The sequence below is a fragment of the Zea mays genome, chromosome 8 (genome assembly GCF_902167145.1).
Source record: "Zea mays cultivar B73 chromosome 8, Zm-B73-REFERENCE-NAM-5.0, whole genome shotgun sequence".
In the NCBI taxonomy this organism is placed as follows: Eukaryota; Viridiplantae; Streptophyta; class Magnoliopsida; order Poales; family Poaceae; genus Zea; species Zea mays.
Genome location: NC_050103.1, coordinates 105,068,203 through 105,087,299, shown reverse-complemented (window position 1 = coordinate 105,087,299; position 19,097 = coordinate 105,068,203). Strand labels below are relative to the sequence as shown.

The following is a 19,097-nucleotide window of genomic DNA, read 5'->3' as shown; positions in this document are numbered from 1 at the left end:
CGGCCAGCGGCCACGGCGCGACCGGGCGCGGGCTGCCGAGGAGAGAGGAGGGGAGAGGGGAGAGGGAGGGAGGAGGGAGAGAGGGAGGAGTTGGGGCTCACCGGCAGGGGCGGCCGACGGCGGGGAGCGGCGGCCGAGCGCTAGGGCAGGGCGGCGGTTGGGCAGGGGGTAGGGGCGGCGCTAGGGAGAGAGAGAGGGAAAATGAGAGGGAGAGGGAGAGGGTTTGGGGAAAAAAAGGGGGGATGGGGGGGGCGGCTGGGCCTGCCAAGGCCCAAGAGGGGGCGCCAGGGGCGGCTGGGCCGGCCGGGGTCGGCCCACGGCGCGAGAGAGAGAGAAAAAGAGGAGAGAAAGAGAGAGAAAAAGAAAGAAAAGATCTTCTCCTCATTTTCGAAATCCGATCTTTCTACATGAATGCATTTGCACTTTCAAAGCAATCAAAAGAAATGCAAGGTTCGGCATGGTGCATCAAACAACATAAAGTATTTAGGGTTTTTCATTACACGGGAATTCCAAACCGAATCCCGCTAAAACTTTGGAAAAGGTCAAGGTTTAGCGAGGGGAAAAAGAAAAAGAAAAGGTAACGCCCGAATTTTGGCGAGTAAAGAAAAGAAAAAAATTCAACTGCAAAATTCGGGGCGTTACAGTATTGTGCTGGGTCGGTGCTGCCGTTGTACTTTGGGTAGGTCCCTGCCCTGAAGTTTCGGGCCACGACAACGCTTGGAGTTGCGGAGCCAGGGGCTTCGCTCATCAAGGTAGTTGATGCCTTGGAAAGCTGCGGCATGCGGGATGAAGGGCCCACGCTAGGGTATGAATAAGTCTCCGGCTGGGGCGCGCTGTTGGAGGGGCGGGCCATGCTGCACATCATGCTGGCCTTTGCTCTGTATGAGCGCGATCTCTTGCTCGAGCTCCCAGGCTCTCTGCTCCTCGTCTCGTATCATCTGGCGCACCTTGGCTTGCGCGGTGACACGTTGGCGCTTGGTCTCGAGGATGTCTTTCTGTTTTTGGAGGTTGCGGTTCTTGATGCACAGGGCCCGTAGCTGTAGCTGTTCTTCGGCTGAGATGCCGATGACTTCGCCGTCCTCTGTTGCGTCTTCGCCCTCTGGTGGAGCGAAGCCTGGGGGTGGTGCTTGTGGCAGTCCTCTGGAGCTGCAGGTGCGTAGGGTACCTTCGGGAGTGGGGTGTTCGTGGCGCTGTCTCTTGCGGAGAGCTTCGTCTTCGTAGGCTTTTTGGAGGGTGTTGTCTGCGAGGGCCTTGCCTTTTTTCTCGGTTAGCAGCGCTGCCTTCGCTGCTTCGTCGACGGATGGGGCTGCCTTCGAACTAGCTCTCTTGGGTGCCATCGCGGGCGGTTTGTTCGTAGCACGAACGGTGGGCGCCAAATGTTGGTACTCGTTCAGGTGAACAAGTGGATCCAACAGGAGAGTGAAGAAATAGTTCGCAAGGTTCAACGGGGAACGACAATAGCTCTGTTAATCTGTCCCCTCAAGGGTACTGTACGGGGGTATTTATAGGTGCCCGAGTGCCTACCGCGCTAAAAAAATGACGTTTATGCCCTCGGGAACCCAAAGTATCCTTAGAATATTCCCCAGGGGAGGTTACAGACCGTCATTACAGAAAAGACTATTACAGATGAGGCCCGTAACACGCTTATCCTTGCGGGGCCCGTTACAGTGGACCGAATCTCCCTTGGGCTTCCGGACCCGATGAGGACGTGAGGCTAGCAGACATCGTCGGAGTCTTGCCTTCGTCTCGCAATGGAGAAGGGCGAAGGACGCCCGCGAAGTCCAGTCGCGAAGTCCTCATCGGACCGACGTCTTTGGCATCGTTGGTGAAGCGAGACGACGAAGGCGACGAAGGCATCGAGCCAAGGGTAGCGTCTCCGCCTTCGCCCCAACATCATCATCACTACATGCACGGAAATCAGCCCAGCAAAGTCAAAAGAGACGCACAAGACAAGACCTCAGCCCAGCAAAGTCAAAAGAGACGCACAAGACAAGACCACATCGTAGTAACAACTGACAGACTTCATCCAGGGTGCCATGAAAAGAAAGATACCCAGCTAACGCTGAATGATGAAACGCGAGATAGAAGCTGCAGGTGAGGAGCTCCAGTTCAGAGCGGCATGCAGAACACTATCCAGCAGGCTGTAGCTACTCGTCTTCCTGCAGCTTCAGTTCAGAGCGGCATGCAGAACACTATCCAGCAGGCTGTAGCTACTCGTCTTCCTGCAGGTTGGGGTGGTTGGGCTGCACCCGGAAGGTGAACGGCATCTGGGAAATGAAATCCCTGTCGTGCTGGACCTGATGGTATCCGGTCTCCAGCTCCCTCATGCCGCCGCTCAGATCAACAGCCTGTTGGTGCTGGGAACAGGAAGGGATAAATTCAGCAAACAATCAGCTTTCGGATTTATTTCGGCAATTGCAGAATGAGGTTAACTTCACTAAAGTGGGAACTTCGTTCAGTTAGAAAGTTAGAAGTGATTGAAGGACATTAAATCTCCTGCTAGTTAAAATTAAATAGAAATAGATAAAATATTTCTCAATCTCTTTCGATATCACCTTTTTCGGTTGTATTAGGATTGAAAGGATTAAATCTATTTTCTATTCTATTTTGACTAGCAAAGGATTTAATCTCCTCTATCCACTCCTAACCGATCAAACCTTAAGGACATGATTGGTTATATGGGAATCAGAGGAAATTGAGGGGGTTAAATCCTTTTGTATTCAATTTTGAATAGTAAGAGATTTAATCTTCTCTAACCCCCTTTAATCCAATTCTAACTGAACAAGCACTAAGGGGGTTTATGCGGTTCAGTAATTAATATGCAGACCACCAGGTGTTGGGTTGGTAATAGTATACGAAATCACGACCTTATACGGTTACAAGGGATGCAATCCCATCATGAATTTAATCAGGATATAGATTGGGTGAATCCATACCTCACACTCAATCCCATGGTGAGATTAAATCTAACATTTTAATCAATGTATATTTCAAAGCTAGTTATTTTTTTAATCTATGGATTCTAATACAAACTTGTGTAATATTTTTATGAATTTGTTCCATACCTAATGAGCTATGGATATAATCCATGTCTTCCATAGTTTAAATTTTTTCTAAACCCTTGTGTTATAATCCATAATGGATTTAACCGAATATTTTTTTTGAGTAGACTTGAATTATTTTGGGGCATGAATTATGACATGAATTATGACATAGATTTAATTCCAATCTATACTAATCCAAAGTTAGATTGGTGTAAATGAACAAGTCCTAATTCGTCTTTGATTTGTCTGGTTAGTTTGGTCTTGGGTTTGGTAATAAGTATGACAAATCACCTTGAATACCAATCAGTGAGCAGAATTGCGTTCCAACTAGAAATCCCAAGACAAGAATTTTCATGTCCTTGGAAATTTGCTCAGCGTGGTTGTGCAGTTTCTTCGGTTAGCTCGGAACATTGAGTTTGTTTAGAATATTGCATACTGATAAGTTATGCTAAGGAGTTGAAAGGAGGAAGGATGATCAAGCAAAGTTTCAACTGCTATTCAGATGGGGAGAATTACCATCCTAAAAGTCAGTATCTTGTGTTCGTCCTCCAGCATCTTCCCCTGTAACCAATCACAAATGACTGTTAATGACCCGAAGCTGCAAAAACTTTTCTGTAAAAAAAATTACTCAACGACTTCTTTCAAAAGAAAAAGAAAAAAAAAGTATCCCAGGATGTATAGAGTAGGAACAAAGGATAGAATTCAAGATTAGAGCTCGTACATTCGTCTTGTGCATCCTCCAGTAGTCCATCTACAGCAACAGTAGAATAAAGCAACATCAGAAACAAAACCCTTCCCCTAATGAACTGTGCCGTGCTTGTGTGCTGCAAGCGACACTAATAAGCTCAGGAGCAACTGGACGAGGAAGGATTATTGCCTGCTTCTCGCGCATGTTGGTCTGCCCATTCTGGAGGCCCTCTTCAATAGCGATCAGCTCCCTGGGCTGCAGGGAGTTCAGGTCCTCGCCTTTCAGATGCCTGCACCGTCACAGGTCACGGACACGCTAGCACAATCACAACAAGAACACACACGAACAGCGAGCTAGTGAAGTGCGCGCGCAGCTAGAGATCGGGAGCAGATCTGAATCAGAAACACTGGCCTGAGCTGAATCTGCATGTTGTCGTTCTCCTTCTTGACTCTGTCGATCTCTGCACTCAGGTTCTGAAACAATTCAACCGTTAAATTTTGAACCGTTAATCTGTTCGCGGCGCTGAAACAAACTGTCGAGGAAAGGGGAATCTGAAGGGCGGGCACCTTGTGCTTCTCACCCCACAGAATCTTCCCGGAGTTGGTCTGGTACTTCTCCAAGATCCTGGACAGCCTGCCACCAAACCAAATTTGGGTTTTTTAGGCTGGTGCCCTCATTTTTATTGGTGTCCTCAATTTTACGCTTAATCGTGTTTTTTACTCAGTTTTGCCTTTCCAACCAAGTTTGGGTCTTTGCGATCAGTTTTGCTTGCACACAAGAAAAGAAGAAGGACGATAATAAACAAGCAAAAGAATAAAAAGAATGAGAGGGGCAATGGACAGACGAGGTCCTGGGCGAGCAGTAGTCGTAGAGCTTGCCGCCGCTGGAGAAGATGACGACGCCGACCTCGGCGTCGCAGAGCACGCCGATCTCCCGTGCCTTCTTGACCAGTCCGGCCCGGCGCTTGGAGAAGGTCACCTGCCGGTTGGTAGAGTTCTCGATCCTCTTGATCTCGATCTTGCCGCGCCCCATACTCCGTTCTCCACTCCCTAACAGATTCAAGGGCAGCAAGAGCTCAGCTCAAGCAAGAACCCACTTCTTTCCACTTCCAGCCTTCTCCTTCCCTTGAGCTAGCTGCTGCTCAAGTGGTGTGGATCTTTATGCGGGAGCCGATGCAACTAGTGGACCGTGGACGGCGTGAGCACTGAGATCTGAGAAGTAAAGGAGAGGCGGCCATCACCGGAGTGGAGGTGAGGCCGTGAGGGGGCTTTCGCGCCGGTGCAGGATTGCAGGGCCGGAAATGGAAACCGCTAGCGTGGGCGTGTTGCTGTGTTTGTTACGTTCGCATGTGCGCCGCATCTGCAATTCTGCATGCTGTGCTGATCACTAGGCCCTACGTTTTTATCTTTTTTCTTTTTCTTTTTACTGGCCAACCTGTCTATACATTACATGCAATATATGTTGAAATCTGACTTATTATTATTGGATATTAATTATTCTAGCTCGTATGAACACGAAACATAAATATAGGCACATAAAAATAAGGAAATGGAGGGACGAAAAAGTAAAATGTAAACATATAGCTAGAGAAAGAAAGATATCACGTGTTTGGATGACGAGATGCAGATACACAGGCCCGTTCGCGCCTGCACGGCAGGATACAGGTCTTTTCCACGTCTCTGCGGATGCAGTCCAACGTTCTCCAAAGCAACCTACCTTGCACCCGCGCGTGAATTTTCTAGCTCCATTACGCAGGTAACCAAACGGACGCACTTGCTTAGTCAACGCATGACACGGGTCTGGACACGTACACCTGGGCAACCAAACACACAGATAGCAAATCCAGACAATACAGACAAACTACAATTCAAGTGGAAAGAGCCCTTCCTCGTAACGGCTTTGACCCGGATCATATAGGCTAAAGGATATGGAGACAAATAAAGTCCCGAGGTTGCGGAATACACGGTTTCCAAGGTTATTATGTATAGATACCTAGCTATGTTTCTTTTTCTTTTCTTCTTTAATTTTTGTTTCAAGATAACACCATTTTTCCTTAGGGGGTTCTTCGTCAAAAAGGCAGAGAGTAGGGATTTGTAATGGTACCGTCTTTGTAAAAATTGTAATCGTCTAGTAAATATAAGGGCAACCATCCCCCAAAAGAAGGAACAATCTTCTTTTGTGGTTGCGCCTTTGAGTGTAAAAGACTTCGAAGTTCTTCAAATAGAAGACAAAGTCATAAAAAAGATCCTAAAGTCCTTCAGATGGTAGGCAGGATCAAAGGATACCCTTCATCACTAAGTAAAAGTAAGAAGGTGCAAAGACTCCTTCACACGGCAGGTACAGTCAAGAAAAGACTCCAAAGTCTTTTAGATGGAAGACAGAGTCAAGAAAAGATCTTGAAGTCCTTTAGATGGAAGATAGGATTAAGAATTACCCTTCGAAAATAAATAGAAGTGAGAAGGTAAAAGACTTCAAAGTCCTTCAAGAAGAAGGCAGAGTCAGAAAAAAATCTTGAAGTCCTTCAAAATAAGAGTCAGGATCCAAAGATATCCTTGGTAACTAATTTAAGATATGCAGAAGAGATTCTGATCTGCTTCAGGAGAAGGTAAAATCTTGAAATCATTCGAGCTCCTTAGAAAGGATTCCAAGTAAAAAGAATCCTTAAAGTCCTCTAAAAAGAAGGAAAACATCAACTAATGGTAAACATGTCATGGGCACAATCTGAATCTCAACTAATCTAATGCCATGTTATGAATAATTAGTTTTGTCTACCATTTCATGTCATCATGTGTGAAAGAAGGGAAGATATTTTCACCTTTTGCTCAAATTAACATCACATGATTTCACGCACAACAATGCAAAAAGAAAGACAATAAAATACATTCATCCATCAACAAATATATTACAACCACATCCTCATGCTTTTCAAGTATCTTCATTCATTACAACAAAAGCAACTTTGTCATATAGTTTAAGAACTGCTACGTCAAGCACTATTTCAATCTTGTCTCTATAAAATTGTTCTTTTTCGGAAGGTTGTGTTGTTCCCTTTGGGCACACTACATGCATCATAGGTTTGCAAGTCCAGATGTGAACATTTTAATTCTTGTTCTAGCAGACTTGCCAAGCATTCATGCAGGCATTACACCTTCTCTGACTGACAAGCAGTGGCATCTTTGACAATTGTTCTGGTGTTCTCTACTTTCTTCCTCTTTGCTTCGACAGTGGATGCTTTGTGAGATGTCGTTCTTCACCATCTCCTCAAGCTGTAATGAAAGCGTGAAAGCCATTTATAGAATGAAAAAGTCATAGTCTTACACGAAGGAAATCTGCTAACCAACTTTATTCATGTTGGTCTCAGCTTCGACCTTAGCAATATCCTTGCCGCCTCTACTCCACACTAGTGTAAAAAAAACTCTTGCTTACATTAGAGGCCTCTCGAGAAGGAGATTTGATATCATAGACTTCAATGTCAAAGTCAGGGTGAGCAAAGGTTTTGATGTGGGGGCACCCCGCTTTCTCCAAGATACTAACAACCCATGCACGCTAGCTAGAGCATAGTAATCACCATAGGCTTCGATAACTTCTCCAAATTTGCCCATATATTCGACCAACCGTTTCAACGCCTCTATAATTTCGCCATCCTTGTATGTAATATTCTTTGGCCATGCTCCGACCGAAGAAATAATTTTCTTATTTTATCAGCACATCGTGAGGCATACATGTAACACATGCCAATTATCAACTTTAAAGTCGTTATTGTCTCTTCTAGCACAAATTTATCCTTTGTTATGTCTTCAACCTTTTTCTCTTCAGCAACTTCTTCCCGAAGTTGCAACACTAGTTGTCCATGCTCGTCGGATAATTTTGAAGCTTCGACATTTTGCTCTTGAAGACGTGAAACCAACTTAGCATGTTCTTCAGCGATTCTTGAGGCTTTAGCCTCAAGCTTCGCTATCATTTTGTCCTTTGTATCCATTGCCCTAAGGGCCTCGCTCTTTTCTTTGGGCACATCCTTCAACTATTTCTAACTCTCTATAAGATCCTCCAATAATGTATTCAACATGGTTTCTTTGTCCTCATTGTATTTATGAAGATCGATGACTTCCCTCACTAGTTGGAAGATAGACATGCTTAAACTCCACTCTTCAACGCTCGTCTTGTGCCTTCAAAGCTTTAATGAGTATAAGTCCCTAAAATGAACAAGAGCAAAGTCACATGTAAGGTCACGATAAGAGGGGGATTGTGGCATAAAAACAAAATAAGTGAGAAATAGTGTAAGAACCTTGATGTTTGTGTAGGCCAAACATTCTACATGACCTTGCTTGTTCAACCTGGTTAGTTGATGTTCAAGCTTTGGCATTACGAAGCTACCTATGATATTGTGCACAGATTCAATCTCTATAGTGTTTGGAATGCTCTCTAATGTTGTCTCCTTTCCACCCCAAAAACCATGGAGCTTGTGCAATAACCCATGCCCTTCTATACAATTCTGAAGCTCTATCGCTTCTTTGATGCCCAATTCTCATTAAAAGCATGGTGGAGTGTAAACATAGCTTTCTCTGGCCTCTTATCTCTTTCGAACGATAGGGCAATTTAGAGTACTGTAGCATCTTTTTTCTTTTCTCTCTTTCTTTTTATTTTTCATCTTTGTCCATCAACTCCTCTTCTTTATCTTTGTCCCTCTCCTCTTCACCATCCCCAAAAACGATTTCTATCGATAATTTAGCGGGCTACCAGTCGGCTGCTATTCTAGTTTCTTCTATGCTTACCTCTTTGTCGTCCTTTGACAAATTCCCAGTAGCTTTAGTACTCGCCTCCTTGAATATATTGTTGAAAATGTCATCAATAGGCTTCACTATGCGAGTAAACCCCTTCGGCACTTCCCCAGGTTGCCATCGCATGTGTCGTCAGACAAGATCATCGTACCGGCCTGCTTCAGTGGAGGAGCAAAATTTACTAAATCAACACCAAAGGACTCAAAAGCATCATGGGGGTTTGCTTTGTCATTACCTCCATAATTTGATATAGGCTTGATGAAGAGGTTGGAATGCTAACTTGGCCACTGTTCTTTGTATCTGGTGCCTTGCCTGCTCGGGAAAATCCTTTGGAACAAGTCTATGTTTTTTTCACTTTCTCTCTCTATAACCCTACCAGAACTTATTTCCTCATCCTTCTCTTGAGTAGTCAAGTTCTCGCTGCTCCCGTTGCTAGAAAGACCCTCCTTTTCTTCTGGTGCTTGATCTTCGGTCTCAACCTTCGTCCTCACATGCCTAGTCAACCGTTTCTTCTTCTCAAGACGTTCAACCCCTCTCTCCATAACGTTAACTTCTCTTTCCTTTTAACTCTGTCTTTGCCATCCTTTGCTAGATTTGGGTAGTCGAGGTATGGGAAGTCATATGTGTCAAACACCTTGTATGCCTCCTTTTCTCAAGGCCTCTGAATACAGCAGCCAAAAGCTGATCTTTTGTAATATAGTTTATGAGTATTTCAATTGATGATAGTTTCAATAGTTTCAAGCCATACAGGGCACAATTTCTTAAACAATTTGAAGCTCTTAAAGTCATAGGGAAACCTTATCAAACTCCCAGCCTCAACCTATTGCTTCATCTCTCCATCGCCCTTTAGCTTAGGCGTCAACCGTCTAGTCTTAACTAAAAATACTTGATTGCACATGCAACTATGTGCTCTTGCACCAAGTCTCAAGTGCACATGTAGCTAGAGATAATGTTGAAATCTACCATCGCTGTCTGGATAGCACCACTCATATTACATAAGGGCTTCTTGATGCCAAATGTAGGTTTAACTAGCCTCATAATCAAATCCTTCATATATAGCCTCTTTCCCAGAACAACCTTAACGTAGAACTATTCCTTCGTCTAGTTGTTGGGTCATTTGCTTGGTAAGAAATATCTGGTGCCACTGAATCCTTTCGATATTAGACGTTGTAACACCCAAAGTTATTGTGTAAGCCTTCTTTTCCACGGGCTTTCATTAGGTCCTGCAACTCATGTATTTGACAAAAGCATTCTGCACTAGGTTCGGCTTACTAGCTTCGCATAACTCAAATAAATAACCCCATCGACATAATTGCGCTAGGTGTAAGTTGATGAAAGAAAACTCCATACTTCTTCAGCACTCCAACAACCATGGGATGCATGGGGGATGCAAAGCATAACACCAAAGAATCTCTTGAACAACACAGGTTCATTTTCCCGTGGTCAAGGTGTCACATCTTTGCATCTAAGCCACACTAGGTCCAAGTCATCAAAGTATCAAAGTCTTTTAAGCATCTTCAAATGACCACTCTTCACCCTTGACTTCCTTATATCTACATAGCTCAGTTTCTTCGGTTTAAATTCTCCTTCATTCCCATATGCTTCCTCTTCGAACCTAGACTCTTCTCCATCGGAGTTGTTCCTAGCACTCGATCCTTTTGTTGGATAATGATCTTGAGTGGCTATCGCAACTATATCTTCTGCATCTAAACCGAAGTGTACTTTGATGTTGCTGACGTTATTGTCATGCTAAAGTACTTCAGATGACAAAGGAGTCGGGATTCGAGCAGTACACATGATGCAAGCCATCTCCAAAGATCAAACTAGTTGTGATTGCAAATGTCAAACATTAGTAGGTCGAAAAAAGCTTCAAAGGCGGAGCGCAACGAAGCAATATACAGGCTAAAAGCAGCAAATATTGTGTTCTTACCAGTGGACGACATATGTTTATATAGGAAAAACGGTGAAACAAGAGAGGAAGCATGTAACACTTGCTCACTGTCTCATGGACCTAGCTACATCCTTTATATTTTCCTCAGCACATGGAGTATTCATTACATAACCATTTTCAATAATGAACTCATTAGAAGGTGTTTTTAGACCTTTGGTGCAAAACCCTCTTCGTTGAGTTTCGTGGTTTGTGTCTATTATAGAAAACAAACTAATCCCACAAGGGGCTACTATTTGGGGAGAAGGCTTTGCCGAAGGTCCGCAAGTAACAAGGTCTATTGTCTAAGTTTGTTTCAGGGAGCAATCTTCGAAGACTTCATACCACAATGGAGGGTTTCAGGACTAACAAAGTCTATCGATCACAAGACAAGAGCTTTCACTCTTAGTATGAGAGGTTTTTCACTATGATTAGGGGGAACTTATAGCATACCAAGGCTACAACAAACTTGTAGCTCGAGGAAAGAATCACACGTCGACTAGGAGCAAGCTCCATGATTCAATGAGAGAAAGCCGGGCTTGAGAAGCTCCAATGCTCAATGGGAGATCTGAGGAAATCCTAGGGTTCTTGTTGTTCTTGGGGTTTTCTCTCAGCTTTGGAGAAGAAGAGCCAGAAATTTTGAGTCAAAGTGAGCAAGTGAGGGGGAGGGAGATCAAAGGGGACCAAGGGGTACTTGTAACCCTATTTGTTGTATCTGGGTGTCAGGCTACATAGCAGGTTACTGTTGGAGGCCTGTAGAATAGACAAAACAAGGATTTTTTTTACATTCCAACGGTCATTTATTGTTCGGCAGTGCCGGGGTTAAGTCCGGCGGTGCTAAGGCGCGACAGTGCCGCATAGCCCAAATAGATCAGATTAATATGAGATTTTGGCACTTGCTAACTGGGTGTAGGTAGAGATGTTTTGTGGAGTTTGAGCATTGGAGAACCAAGAACAATAGTCAAACTAACAAAATATTGATAATACAACATCTCTACACTAGTGAAGTAAATAAAATATACAATAGATTTTATAAACTCTTGAAGTCCATCCTTTGCCATAAGCTTTCTCCCTTTTTGGTGCTTTTCCTATCACATTGCTTAGTAAACAGATTAGACCTCTATTTGTATGATCATTATCACCAAAACCCACAATTAGGGCTTGATTGCACTTTGAAAGGGAAACTGGGTTAACCATTTTCTATAATTAATTTTGGGGGTTGATAGTCAACACAAACGCATGGACTAACTAGTTTGTCTAGAATTCATGTATTACAGGTGCATAAGGTTCAACACAAACCAATAAAAGAATCAAGTTAGGGACACAATTTTAAAGGAGCAAAAGGACTTGAGTGTGCTGAAGAATGGCGCACCAGACTGTGTCCGATGCACCAGGACCGTACAGGTGTCAACCAGCCACTCTCGGGAAAACGAAGGTGTGCTCCGCTATAATTCACCGGACTATCCAGTGTGCCACCGGACTGTCCGGTGAGCCAGTGGAGCAACGACTATCTGCGCCAACGGTCGACTCTGACAGAAGGAACAGTGAAGCACAGTACCGCGCAGAAGTCAGAGCAGCGAAGTCAGAGGGGCATTGGACTGTCCGGTGTGGCACCGGACTGTCCGGTGCCGCAAGAGGACAAAGCTCCAACGGTCGACCTAGCTCCGAACCCTAACGGTTGGGTGATGTGGCAGCGCACCGGACAAGGAACAGTGTCTGTCAGGAGCCTCCCCAACGGCTACCGAAGTGGTTGGGGGCTATAAATACCCCCAACCACCACAACCTTTGGCATCCAAGTTTTTCGGAGATCACATTCAATACAAGAGCTAGTGCATTCACTCCAAGACACATTTCCAAAGATCAAACCCTCTCCAAGCCTAGAATTCAACTCAAACATTTAGTGACTTGTGCGAGAGTGTGTTCGTGTTCTTTTGCGCTCTTTCTTCTTGGATTGCCTTTCTTCTTTCTCATTCTTGTTCTCAAGTGACTTGTAATCAAAGCAAAAGACACATAAGTGTGTGGTGGTCCTTGCGGGGTCTTAGTGACCCGATTGATTAAGGAGAAGGCTCACTCGGTCTAAGTGACCGTTTGAGAGAGGGAAAGGGTTGAAATAGACCCGGTCTTTGTGACCTCCTCAACGGGGACTAGGTTCTCTGGAACCGAACCTCGGTAAAACAAATCATCGTGTTCACTCGCCTTGATTCTTGGTTGATTTGTTTTCCCTCTCTGGAACCGAACCTCGGTAAAACAAATCACCGTGTTCACTCGGCTTGTAGTGTGTGTTTAAAGTTATAAATTTCAGGTTTCGCCTATTCACCCCCCTCTAGGCGACTTTCAATTGGTATCGGAGCCAGTGCTTCATTAAAGAGCCTAACCAACTCGAAGTGATGTCTGGAGATCACGCCAAGAGGGAGATCGTGACCGGTGACAAGTCCGCAAGCTCGAGGAGGACTCTCTCAAGGGAGTCCGGCAACAAACACAAAGAGGAATCCTCTTCCTCCATCAAGTCGCATCGGAGAGGTGACAAGAAGAAGAAGATGAAAAAGGTGGTCTACTATGAGACTGACTCTTCGTCACCCTCCACATCAAGCTCTGACTCATCCGTCGCTTCTAAGAGCCATGAGCGCAAGAAGTATAGTAAGATGCCCCTACGCTATCCCCGTATTTCAAAGCATCCTCCATTACTCTCCATTCCCCTAGGCAAACCACCATATTTTGATGGTGAATATTATTGTATGTGGAGTGATAAAATGAGGCACCATCTAACCTCACTCCACGAAAGCATATGGGACATTGTTGAATTTGGAGCACATGTACCTCAAGTAGGGGACAAAGGTTATGACTCGGACGCGGCCGCTCAAATTAGGCACTTTAACTCCCAAGCCACGTCTATACTCCTCGTATCCTTGTGTCGAAAGTAGTATAACAAGGTGCAAGGGTTAAAGAGCGGTAAAGAAATTTGGGAAGTCCTCAAAACCTTGCTCGAAGGGGTCGAAGTGACCAAGATCACCAAGCGGGAGACGATCGAGGGGGAGCTCGATCGATTCGTCCTCAATAAAGGAGAAGAGCCGCAAGTAATGTACAACCGGCTCAAGACAATGGTGAACCAAGTGCGCAACCTCGGGAGCACCAAGTGGGATGACCATAAAATGGTCAAGGTTATTCTAAGATCCCTTATTTTTCGCAATCCTACTCAAGTGCAATTAATTTGTGGGGATCCTAGATATAAACTAATGTCTCCCGAGGAAGTGATAGGCAAGTTTGTAAGCTTTGAACTAATGATCAAAGACTCCAAACACATTGTCAACTTGGAGCAAGGCACCACCTCCACACCCGAGGTGCAACCCGTCGCATTCAAAGCGACGGAAGAAGAGAAGAAGGAGTCTACACCAAGTAGGCTTCCAATTGATGCCTCCAAGCTCGACAAAGAGGAAATGGCGCTCATCATCAAGAGCTTCCACCAAATCCTCAAACAAAGGAGGGGGAAAGACTACAAGTCCTGCTCCAAGAAAGTGTGCTACCGTGTGGGTCCGGTCATTTTATTGCGAAATGTACAATCTCTAGTGAAAGGGACAGGGACGAAGACAAGAAAGGGAAGAATAAGGAAAAGAAGAGGTACTACAAGAAGAAGGGTGGCGATGCCCACATATGCCGGGAATGGGACTCCGACGAGAGTTCCACCAACTCCTCCTCCGACGAGGACGCCGCCAATATCGCCGTCAATAAAGGCCTCCTCTTCCCCAACATTGGCCACAAGTGTCTCATGGCTAAGGACGGCAAGAAAAAGAAGGTACACACTAGAGCCACCCCCAAATATACAACATCTAGTGATGAGGGTAGCTCTAGCGATAGTGAAGATAATTTAATGTCTCTTTTTGCCAACCTTAGCATGGACCAAAGAAAAAATTAAATGAATTAATTGAAGCCATTAATGAGAAGGATGAACTCTTGGATATCCAAGAGGACTTCCTCATTAAAGAAAACAAAAAATTGTTAAGTTGAAAAATGCTTATGCTCAGGAAGTTGAAAAATGTGAAAACTTAATTAAGGAGCTTAGCATTTGTCATGATTCAATTTCTAGTATTAGAAATGAAAATGCTAGTCTAGTTTCTAAGATTAAAGAATCGAATGTTTGCAATGATTCCATTTCTTGTCTTAGAAATGAGAATGCCATATTAAATGCTAAGATAGAAGAACTAAATGCTTGCAAACCATCTACATCTACTGTTGAGCATGTTTCTATTTGTACTAGATGTAGAGACGTTAATGTAGAAGCTATGGATGATCATCTTGCCATGATTAAACAACAAAATGATCACATAGCTAAATTAACTGCCAAAATTGCCGAGCATGAGCTCGAAAATGAAAAATTTAAAAAATTTGCTCGTAGCATGCTTTATAATGGGAGACACCCTGGCATTAAGGATGGCATTGGTTTCCAACAGGGGAGCAATGTCAAGCTTAATGCCCTAAAAATTGTCTAACTTTGTAAAGGGCAAGGCTCCCATGGTTCAGGATAGTGAGGGTTACATTTTATATCCTACAAACTATCCCGAACATAAGATTAGGAAGATTCAAGCTATGAAACCTCATAATGTTTCTCACCATGCATTCATGTATAAAAATGAGGCTTCTAGCTCTAGGCATACCACACATGTTAAAATGCCTAGAAAGAAAATTCCTGTTGTATCAAATAAGCATAACATTTCTTTTAAGACTTTTGATGCATCTTATGTTTTAACTAACAAATCAGGCAAAATAGTTGTCGAATATGTTGGGGGCAAACACAAGAGTTCAAAGACTTGTGTTTGGGTACCCAAGGTGCTTGTTTCTAACGTCAAAGGACCCAAGACTGTTTGGGTACCTAAAACAAGGCCTAAACTTGTTTTTGTAGGTTTATGCATCCGGTGGTTCAAGTTGGATAATCGATAGCGGGTGCACAAACCACATGACAGGGGAGAAGAAAATGTTCTCCTATGAGAAAATGAAGATCCCCAACGAGCTATCACATTCGGGGTGGAAATCAAGGTTTGGTCAAAGGTTTGGGTAAAATAGCTATATCTCCTGACCATTCTATTTCCAATGTTTTTCTTGTAGATTCTTTAGATTACAATTTGCTTTCTGTTTCTCAATTATGCAAAATGGGCTACAACTGTCTATTTACAGATGTAGGTGATACTGTCTTTAGAAGAAATGATGATTCAATAGCATTTAAGGGAGTGTTAGAGGGTCAGCTATATTTAATTGATTTTAACCAAGCTGAACTTGACACTTGCTTAATTTCTAAGACTAATATGAGTTGGCTCTGGCATCGCCGACTTGCCCATGTTGGAATGAAGAATCTCCATAAATTTCTAAAGGGAGAACACATTTTAGGACTAACAAATGTTCATTTTGAAAAAGACATGGTTTGTAGCGCATGCCAAGCAGGAAAGCAAGTTAGCGCCCACCATCCACACAAGAACATAACGACGACTGATAGGCCGCTCGAGCTACTCCACATGGATCTATTCGGCCCGATAGCTTACATAAGCATCAGCGGGAGTAAGTACTATCTAGTTATTATGGATGATCATTCTCGCTTCACTTGGGTATTCTTTTTGCAGGAAAAATCTCAAACCCAAGATACATTAAAAGGATTTTTAAGACGGGCTCAAAATGAATTTGGATTGAGGATCAAAAAGATAAGAAGCGATAATGGGACAGAGTTCAAGAATTCTCAAATTGAATGTTTTCTTGAGGATGAGGGAATCGAGCATGAGTTCTCTTCTCCCTACACACCCGAACAAAATGGTGTAGTGGAGAGGAAGAATAGAACTCTATTGGATATGGCAAGGACCATGCTTGATGAGTACAAGACACCAGACCGGTTTTGGGCGGAAGCAATCAGCACTGCTTGCTACTCCATCAACCGGCTATACCTTCACCGAATCCTCAAGAAGACATCATATGAACTCCTCACTGGTAAAAAGCCCAACGTTTCCTATTTTAGAGTCTTTGGGAGTAAATGCTTTATTCTTATTAAAAGAGGTATAAAATCTAAATTTGCTCCTAAGGTTGTAGAAGGCTTTTTACTTGGTTATGACTCAAACGCAAGGGCATATAGAGTCTTCAACAAATCCACTGGATTAGTTGAAGTTTCTTGTGACATTGTGTTTGATGAGACTAATGGCTCCCAAGTGGAGCAAGTTGATCTTGATGAATTAGATGATGAAGAGGCTCAATGCGTCGCGCTAAGGAACATGTCCATTGGGGATGTGTGTCCTAAGGAATCCGAAGAGCCCAGACAAGCACAAGATCAACCATCATCTTCCAACCAAGCATCTTCACCAACCCAAGATGAGGATCGGGCTCAAAATGATGAAGATCAAGAGGATGAGCCACCTCAAGAAGAGGACAATGATCAAGAGGGAGATGAAGTTAATAAAGACAAGGAAGATGATCAAGAAATTTAGGGTCAAAGACCGCCACACCCAAGAGTCCACCAAGCAATTCAAAGAGATCACCTCGTTAACTCCATCCTTGGTGACATTCATAAGGGGGTAACCACAAGATCTCGAGTTGCTAATTTCTGTGAACATTACTCTTTTGTTTCCTCTATTGAGCCATACAGGGTAGAGGATGCACTAAGAGATCTAGATTGGGTGCTGGCAATGCAAGAGGAACTCAACAACTTCACGAGGAATGAGGTATGGTCTTTAGTTCCACGTCCTAACCAAAACATGGTAGGTACCAAATGGGTATTCTGCAACAAGCAAGATGAGCATGATGTGGTGACAAGGAACAAAGCCCGACTTGTGGCCAAAGGTTATTCACAAGTCGAAGGTTTGGACTTTGATGAAACTTATGCACCCGTAGCTAGGCTTGAGTCAATTCGTATATTACTTGCCTATGCTACTTACCATGGCTTTAAGCTTTATCAAATGGACGTGAAGAGTGCTTTCCTCAATGGCCCTATCTAGGAAGAGGTATATGTTGAGCAACCTCCCGACTTTGAAGATAGTGAGTACCCTAACGATGTGTATAAACTCTCAAAGGCGCTTTATGGGCTCAAGCAAGCCCCAAGAGCATGATATGAATGCCTGCAAGATTTTCTTATCACTAATGGCTTCAAAGTCGGGAAAGCCGATCCTACTCTCTTTACTAAAACTGTTGCAAAAGACTTGTTTGTATGCCAAATTTATGTTGATGATATTATATTTGGGTCAACTAACAAGTCAACTTGTGAAGAGTTTAGTAGGATCATGATACAAAAATTCGAGATGTCAATGATGGAGGAGTTGAAGTATTTTCTAGGATTTCAAATCAAGCAACTCCAAGATGGCACCTTCATCAGCCAAACAAAGTACATTCAAGATATACTTAAGAAGTTTGGAATGAAGGATGGCAAACCCATGAAGACACCCATGGGAACCAATGGGCATCTTGACCTCGACACAGGAGGTAAATCCGTAGATCAAAAGGTAGATCGGTCAATAATAGGATCTTTACTCTACTTATGTGCATCTCGACCGGATATTATGCTTTCTGTATGCATGTGTGCAAAATTTCAGGCAAATCCTAAGGAAGTTCACCTTAGGGCCGTGAAGAGATCATGACATACTTAGTTTACACTCCTAAGTTTGGGCTTTGGTACCCTAAGGGATCTACCTTTGATCTAATTGGGTATTCCGATGCCGATTGGGTAGGGTGTAAAATTGATAGGAAGAGCACATCAGGGACTTGTTAGTTTCTAGGGTGATCCATGGTGTCTTGGGCTTCAAAGAAACAAAACTCTGTAGCTCTTTCCACCGCCGAAGACGAGTACATTGCCACAGGCCATTGCTGTGCACAATTACTTTGGATGAGGCAAACCCTTAGGGACTATGGCTACAAATTGAGCAAAGTCCCTCTCCTATGTGATAATGAGAGTGCAATTCAAATGGCGGATAATCCCGTTGAACACAGCAGCACTAAGCACATAGATATACGGTATCACTTTTGAGAGATCACCAACAAAAGGGGGATATCGAAATAGTTTATGTAAACACCAAGAGTGGCCATCGCGAGCAGCCTCCCCAACGGCTGCCAAAGTGGTTGAGGGCTATAAATACCCCCAACCACCACAACCTTTGGCATCCAAGTTTTTCAGAGATCACATTCAATACAAGAGCTAGTGCATTCACTCCAAGACACATTTCCAAAGATCAAACCCTCTCCAAGCCTAGAATTCAACTCAAACATTTAGTGACTTGTGAGAGTGTGTGTTCGTGTTCTTGTGCGCTCTTGTTTCTTGGATTGCCTTTCTTCTTTCTCATTCTTGTTCTCAAGTGACTTGTAATCAAAGCAAGAGACACCTAAGTGTGTGGTGGTCCTTGCGGGGTCTTAGTGACCCGATTGATTAAGGAGAAGGCTCACTCGGTCTAAGTGACCGTTTGAGAGAGGGAAAGGGTTTAAATAGACCCGGTCTTTGTGACCTCCTCAACGGGGACAAGGTTCTCTGGAACCGAACCTCGGTAAAACAAATCACCGTGTTCACTCGCCTTGATTCTTGGTTGATTTGTTTTCCCTCTCTTTCTGACTTGAATTTAACTCTAACGCTAACCCCGGCTTGTAGTGTGTGTTTAAAGTTATAAATTTTAGGTTTTGCACTTACAATCCACCCCCTTTTGGTGATTGAT

The 19,097-nt window shown here is 43.7% G+C and overlaps 1 protein-coding gene across 3 annotated transcripts; it reads right to left on the bottom strand.

The window, feature by feature from the left end:
• Window positions 1-1,529: 1,529 nt before the first annotated feature.
• On the bottom strand, window positions 1,530-5,103 carry LOC542020 (MADS29). Of its 3 annotated transcripts, XR_002263952.2 has the most exons (8): window positions 4,577-5,103; window positions 4,299-4,365; window positions 4,144-4,205; window positions 3,922-4,021; window positions 3,766-3,795; window positions 3,561-3,605; window positions 2,053-2,357; window positions 1,530-1,902 (listed from the first exon to the last, which is right to left on the bottom strand). XR_002263952.2 is itself a non-coding variant. In XM_020542326.2 (7 exons), the coding sequence occupies exons 1-7, from the start codon at window positions 4,762-4,764 to the stop codon at window positions 1,900-1,902; spliced, it is 495 nt and encodes a 164-aa protein (XP_020397915.1). In that variant the 5' UTR covers window positions 4,765-5,038; the 3' UTR covers window positions 1,530-1,899.
• Between the last annotated feature and the right edge of the window lie 13,994 nt (window positions 5,104-19,097).

Excerpts from the sequence above, each read along its gene's own strand:
- LOC542020 (XM_020542326.2), bottom strand. The coding sequence starts at position 4,764 with ATGGGGCGCGGCAAGATCGAGATCAAGAGGATCGAGAACTCTACCAAC. Across the intron at positions 3,796-3,921 it reads CCAACATGCGCGAGAAGCAG|ATGGACTACTGGAGGATGCA; the intron begins GCAATAATCCTT and ends CTGTTGCTGTAG. Across the intron at positions 3,606-3,765 it reads GGAGGATGCACAAGACGAAT|GGGAAGATGCTGGAGGACGA; the intron begins GTACGAGCTCTA and ends GATTGGTTACAG.